The sequence below is a fragment of the Prosopis cineraria genome, unplaced genomic scaffold, assembly GCF_029017545.1.
Source record: "Prosopis cineraria cultivar Desert tree isolate PC_DT_omini unplaced genomic scaffold, ASM2901754v1 PC10, whole genome shotgun sequence".
NCBI classification, from domain to species: Eukaryota; Viridiplantae; Streptophyta; class Magnoliopsida; order Fabales; family Fabaceae; genus Prosopis; species Prosopis cineraria.
The window spans coordinates 37,453,729-37,459,570 of NW_026555341.1; the positions used below are offsets into that span (position 1 = coordinate 37,453,729).

A 5,842-nucleotide genomic window follows, 5' to 3' on the forward strand; every position below is an offset into this window, starting at 1 on the left:
TACAGAGACCAAAAGCTCCAGGCTTACTCTGGCATCGAAAGGTAAAATTAAAATTAAAATTAGTTGTGTATGCTATGACTATACACACTTATCATTGTGCCATACACTCTTTTATTAAACTAAGTTAAAAAATATAAAAATTTATATACAACTTTTTTGAGTTATTTAGTTTTAGTTAAAATTTAAAAAATTATGTAAAAAGAAAAAATCATCAATTTAAGTTACTATAACGTAATTAGACTACAATCACTGGAAAAAGCTAATAACTGACCAAACCTAACCCAACCATCCATGGATGAATATGACTCAAATACATCATTCAAGTTGTATCTGTATGACAAGCCGTGTAAAACAAAAAATCGTCTGTGTATGAATTTCATTGAGACCTGTCCTGTAATTTTCTCCATTACTCATGTAATACAAAAATTGATTCAATTGAATGATTCTTACCAGGGAAACCAAACAAAACAAAATTTTACAGCCATTGAGCTCAATTCTCAACATCCCTTCTCAATGACCTAAGGACAAAGAATCTTCTAACACTTACATATTTTTTTACAAAATGAATGACAAAATATCCCCCTCCATCAACTGTAATAAGAGCTTATGACCTTAACCCTCAATCACACGTTTTCCACGTGGGTCTAATTCTCCAGAAGCTGAGTTGGTTGTGGTTGCGGCTGTGGCAGCTGTGGTTGCCGTGGCAGTTGACCTAGTGTCGTAGATATTGCTTGAGACACCAACATGTGAACGAGATCCACTAGAACTACTACCAACTGTGGAAGACAATGCATAAGGATTATGATGCTTTCGGTATCTTGAACCCGGCACGCCAGGTCTTGTCGGCTCTTCCAAGTGCCCTGGCTTCTTCGACAACACCACCACCACCCGGTGCATGGTGGGGCGGAGGTTGGGATCACCTTGAGTGCAAAGCAAGCCTAGTTGAATGCACATTGCTACTTGTTCAGGCACTGCTGATGCTGCTATTGCAGTGTCCATGATTTCTAAGCTTCGTCCTTTTTTGTAAAGCTTGTATGCCTATGACACGGTTAAAAAAATGGCCACAAAGCCTTTTAGTAATGTAAATGTAAATGTGCTTATTGGTTGTTTCATAGCTAAGACTTATATGCTTAGTTTCTTCAATGTAAATGTACTAAACATCAGATTCAAAACTTACCCCTTCTATAAGGTTCTGTGCATCCATGTCCAAGTTATTAAACGATAAGTTTCGTTGACCGCTGATGATTTCCAGCACCAAAACTCCAAAACTAAATACATCTGATTTTGTTGATAAATGTCCATACATTAAATATTCTGGAGCCATATATCCACTGTTAAATTGATAAGTTTCGTTACACAGAGTTTTCTTCACAGAAATAAAACCCTCAAAAGTAACATATCACTTGATCAATCTCAACACAATATGACAATAGTATATTTTATATAACCAAAACATGGATCACCTGCCACTGAGTTTTAAAGTAACAAATCTTAGGCTACATTATAAAATTATCTGAAAAAAATTAAGGAAAACATTATTTTTGGTTTCTACACTTTGTTCAGGTTTGGCATAGGTCTCTGCAGATCCTTACACTTTTCTCTATCTTTAACATTAGTCCCTACATTTTTAGAGGAACGTTAACATGCCACAAATGGTGTTAATAATACTGACATGTCAATCGACACCGTTAATTTTGAGCTTACGTGTCAAACTAATGTTAACATGAAAATTTTAATAGGATTTTTTTTAAAAAAAAAAGCCTATATGGAATTTGTACATTTTACTAATCATTCAAGAGTCTAGGTTAGCCTTTTTATTTCATCTAATGTAGATTTTTTTAAAATTTTTGCTTATTAAAAAATTTCATGTTAGCATCAATTTGACACATGAGTACAAAATTAACGTTGTTAATTGACATGTTAGTATTATTAACACCGTTTGAGCCACATTAACCTTCCTCTAAAAATGTAGGGACCAATGTTATAGACAGAGGAAAGTGTAAGGACCTATATAAAAATTCAAGTGAAGTGCAGAGACTAAAAATAATGTTTTTCCAAAAAATTATTATGTCTGGCAAGTTTTAAAGCATGGATTAATAATTCTCAATAATATTCATTTCTATGTACAATTTTCTTCAATAAACGTTAGGTTTAGATTCTCTTCTCTAAATAAGAAGTAAATAATAAAGTGCTTTACAAATGACAAGGTAAAGTCTAAAAAAAGTTGAAAGGTATACATACTTGGTTCCAGCCACACGAGTTTTGACATGGGTTTCATCTTCAGGGTAGAGACGAGCCATGCCAAAATCTGCGATCTTGGGATTCCATTTATCATCAAGTAGAACATTGCTAGCTTTTATGTCTCTGTGAATTATGCAGGTGTGCGAATCTTCGTGAAGATAAAGCAATCCTCTAGCTATTCCTGTTATTATTCCAAACCTCTTTTGCCAATCAAGCTCTTTTCTCCTGTCTGATTCTGCATTCATTCATTTGTATACACCAATCACAGTCTATCCTATAAAGATTAACTAGCTAAATACTTGTGCATTGTACACAAATTTGATAAATTGAACATGTGTCGCATAATTCATGCTTATATTTAGCTGTAAGCATAACAACACAACGAATTTATGCAATGTTTATGTTATATTCCCTTCATTCAATATTATAGGGCATTTTTTTTTAAAAATATCATGTCAAAAAATACAGCACACTTTGGGTCTTTAAAAATGCAATTAATAATGTTTTTCTAAAAATACATTTAATTAGGATGTAATTAATAAAATTCTTTTAATTGAGATACCCTATTAAATAAAAGTAAATATAAAAAGAGTGTGTAATTTTAAAAACAATTAACTAACTCATGGAAGTATAATTCAATAAAATAATATATCTATAACCACCTATTATTAATAGTGAATTAGTTTAGTTTCACCAATCATCACAATATTTTAATTTATTTGATAGATTGTATTCTTGATTCTTATCCCACATATACTACATCAACATACAAAGCAAAACAAATAGTAGTAGTTCATTTCTTATTTATATTTTTTTATCTCTCAAAATTATATTATTTGAATGCAGCACCAAATAGTGGGAACAGAACTTGGGGTTTTGATATTTTTTTGTGGTGACGTCATAAATGTGCATATGCTTATAAAAGAAAAGGATGAGAATTTTCTTGAAATATAAAAGGCGACGTCATGGCTTCGCTAAGATGGGTCAAAAGGTCGGTTTGATTTTGGAGATGAAAAAAACAAAAATAATCAAGTGCAACGCATGGCATTAATTTAAGTATGAAAAGTCAAGGTCTCTACTGCAGTCAGCTTCGGAGGTTGTCCCAAAAAATAAAATATTTCAGAAAACAGAAGCAAAGCAAATTATGGAGACGTAAATATATTAATTAGTGCATTTCCTTTTAATTTTATTTATAAATTATCTTTAACATACTTCACTAACATAAAAAAAAATTTAATAAATTCTTAATTCTACTTCTATTAAATATAAATATTTTAATAATATTTTTTTAATATTTAATGAAGAGTTAAAAAAATATGATAAAAATTTAATGATGTGATTTAAAATAAAATTAAAAATTTTTTTACTTTAAATAAAATCAGAGGGAGTAAGGTGAAAATTAGAATACGAAATTCACTCGACTCTGGAACTTTTAAAATCTTATCCTTTCGATTCCACAGATGAATCATCAATCCTTCCTTTGAAAAGAAGAAAGTTGATTCATCATTAATGACGAGGCCTAGACGGAAGCTCCACATCCAAACTTGGAGCTGTTTTCTTTCTTTAAAATATATTATTACTTTCTAGAAAAGTAATTGTACTCTATGTGGACTTAAAAGTTAAAACATCAACATGTCAATTGAGATATTTTTAAAAATTTGTTTTCGCTTTGTCTTCTATTTATTTTAAAATAAAATATTATTTTTGTTTAAAAAAAAGAGAGAGAGGGCTCAGTGCATTCGGCTGGTTTTGTAATAAACTGAAATTAAAATTGAAAATTAAAAGTATCAATAAGAATATATTTATATTCTCCTATGAACATAGAAACTAGAAAGTCTTCTTTTCCAAATAGCGATTATGTCATCAACCAGGTGTAGATGATAGTCAGGATTCAAGAAAATGAATTATGGAAAAATCATTATAAAATCTCCTATAAGCATTGTAATTACCAAAAAAAATCTCACCAAATGAACAGATGATTGTGAAGTCTTTAGGGACTTAGTTATAAATAAAGTATTATGTGGATCAAAATTTCACTGATTTGAAAATGGTGTCCCTTTCTTTTAACTCAATCAAGGTAACATGACCATTGTATGACTTTGCAACCATATTTGGTCAGATTTTTAGATAGTTTGAATTTGAATGCGTACGGGAACTTTATAGTGATTTTTTTAATCAATGACAGTTAACTTGATGATTAAAAATTTTAAAATATGAAACTGGAAATATCAATATTCAATTCACACAGTTATTTACATTTTGATAACTTAAATGTCTTATTACGATAAAAATTACTGAACTTGCAAACGCCTGAATTTATAGTTTGAACTCATTGCTTTAAAAAATATCAGATATATCTCATTCCAATTATGTGAGAAGAGAAGGACTTACTAAAGATGATCTTGTCAAGGCTCTGATGAGGCAGATACTCATAGACAAGAAGCTTCTCGGAAGCATACACACAATAGCCCCACAGATTCACCACATTGCGGTGCTGCACACGCGCCAACAGTTTCGCCTCATTTATGAACTCCTTCTTCCCCTGGTTCGATCTCACCGATAGCTTCTTCACTGCTATCTCTCTCCCATCTTCTAGCTTCCCCTGTCCCGTTCCACAATTCCCACTTTTTTTAAATTAAAAAAAAAACAGAATTTGTATTATGAAGTGGATGCAAACATGACAAAACATTCTGGGTTTAAAATGCTCGAGATTGAGTTCAATCGTGGTTTTCAACCTTAGTATTCTGTTTCCAGATTCTCAGACATTGCAGGATGAAGAATGAATGAACTTTCCCAGCAACCAAACACAGTAATTAGTAAAATTTCTCACAGATCTTGCCTTGTAAACTGGTCCGAATCCTCCCTCGCCAAGCTTGTGATGAACATGGAAATTCTTCGTCGCAGAAACTAGCGTTTCGTAGGAAAAGACCTTCTGCTCCTTGGCAGCAATCCTCTGAACGTCGTCTTCGTTCTGTCTCTCTATCATCATCCAGAAAACAGACTGAGAGAAAAGAAAGGAAAGGAAAGGAAAGGAAAATCGCGAACCGGATTTTGGTATTTACCTCTGCTTGAACCGAGTTTGAGAAGTTTCAAAATACTCCGAAGAAAGTTTTTGGATTTGATCATAGTTTTTCTTGCACGATGCGTGAGGAAGAAAACTAGCCCATGAAGCAGAAACAGAGAGGACGAGTTCAGGGAGACATGTGATGGTTGTCTTGGAGGCTCAGCCGAAACTGGTTTCTGGGAAAATGAAAATGAATGAGGAATCGGTGATTTCAGATGGAAAAGGAGGAGACGAAATGTGAGTTTTATAGTGTTACTAATTAACAAGTTTCTTCCGTACAGAAATCTCAGCCGTGTTCACCAAAGAAACACTGAATCAAGCCTGTTGTTGACCCTCCGATGCGTGATTGACTTGCTGTAGCTGGACTATACATACATACCTGTATTAGATATTTTCTGCTTAGGAAATTGAAGATGATTTTAAGACATTTTGAAATATTTTTCTAATATTTAAATTCTGCTAAAATATATAAAAATTATTAAAATTGTATAAATTAAAATATTATATAAAACCTAATGAAGTAGTAAGAATTATAAA

General features: G+C 32.2%; 1 protein-coding gene across 1 annotated transcript; it reads right to left on the reverse strand.

The window, feature by feature from the left end:
• Positions 1-340: 340 nt before the first annotated feature.
• Positions 341-5,554, reverse strand: LOC129321499 (cysteine-rich receptor-like protein kinase 43). Its single transcript, XM_054967274.1, has 6 exons — positions 5,304-5,554; positions 5,081-5,220; positions 4,633-4,843; positions 2,242-2,476; positions 1,178-1,331; positions 341-1,038 (listed from the first exon to the last, which is right to left on the reverse strand). The coding sequence occupies exons 1-6, from the start codon at positions 5,365-5,367 to the stop codon at positions 613-615; spliced, it is 1,230 nt and encodes a 409-aa protein (XP_054823249.1). The 5' UTR covers positions 5,368-5,554; the 3' UTR covers positions 341-612.
• Between the last annotated feature and the right edge of the window lie 288 nt (positions 5,555-5,842).

Bases quoted from the DNA above. Each gene is read 5' to 3' on its own strand.
- LOC129321499 (XM_054967274.1), bottom strand. From the start codon at position 5,367: ATGATCAAATCCAAAAACTTTCTTCGGAGTATTTTGAAACTTCTCAAA. The intron at 1,332-2,241 runs GTATGTATACCT...TCAATTTAACAG, and splicing joins ACTCGTGTGGCTGGAACCAA to TGGATATATGGCTCCAGAAT. The intron at 1,039-1,177 runs GTAAGTTTTGAA...ACCGTGTCATAG, and splicing joins CACAGAACCTTATAGAAGGG to GCATACAAGCTTTACAAAAA.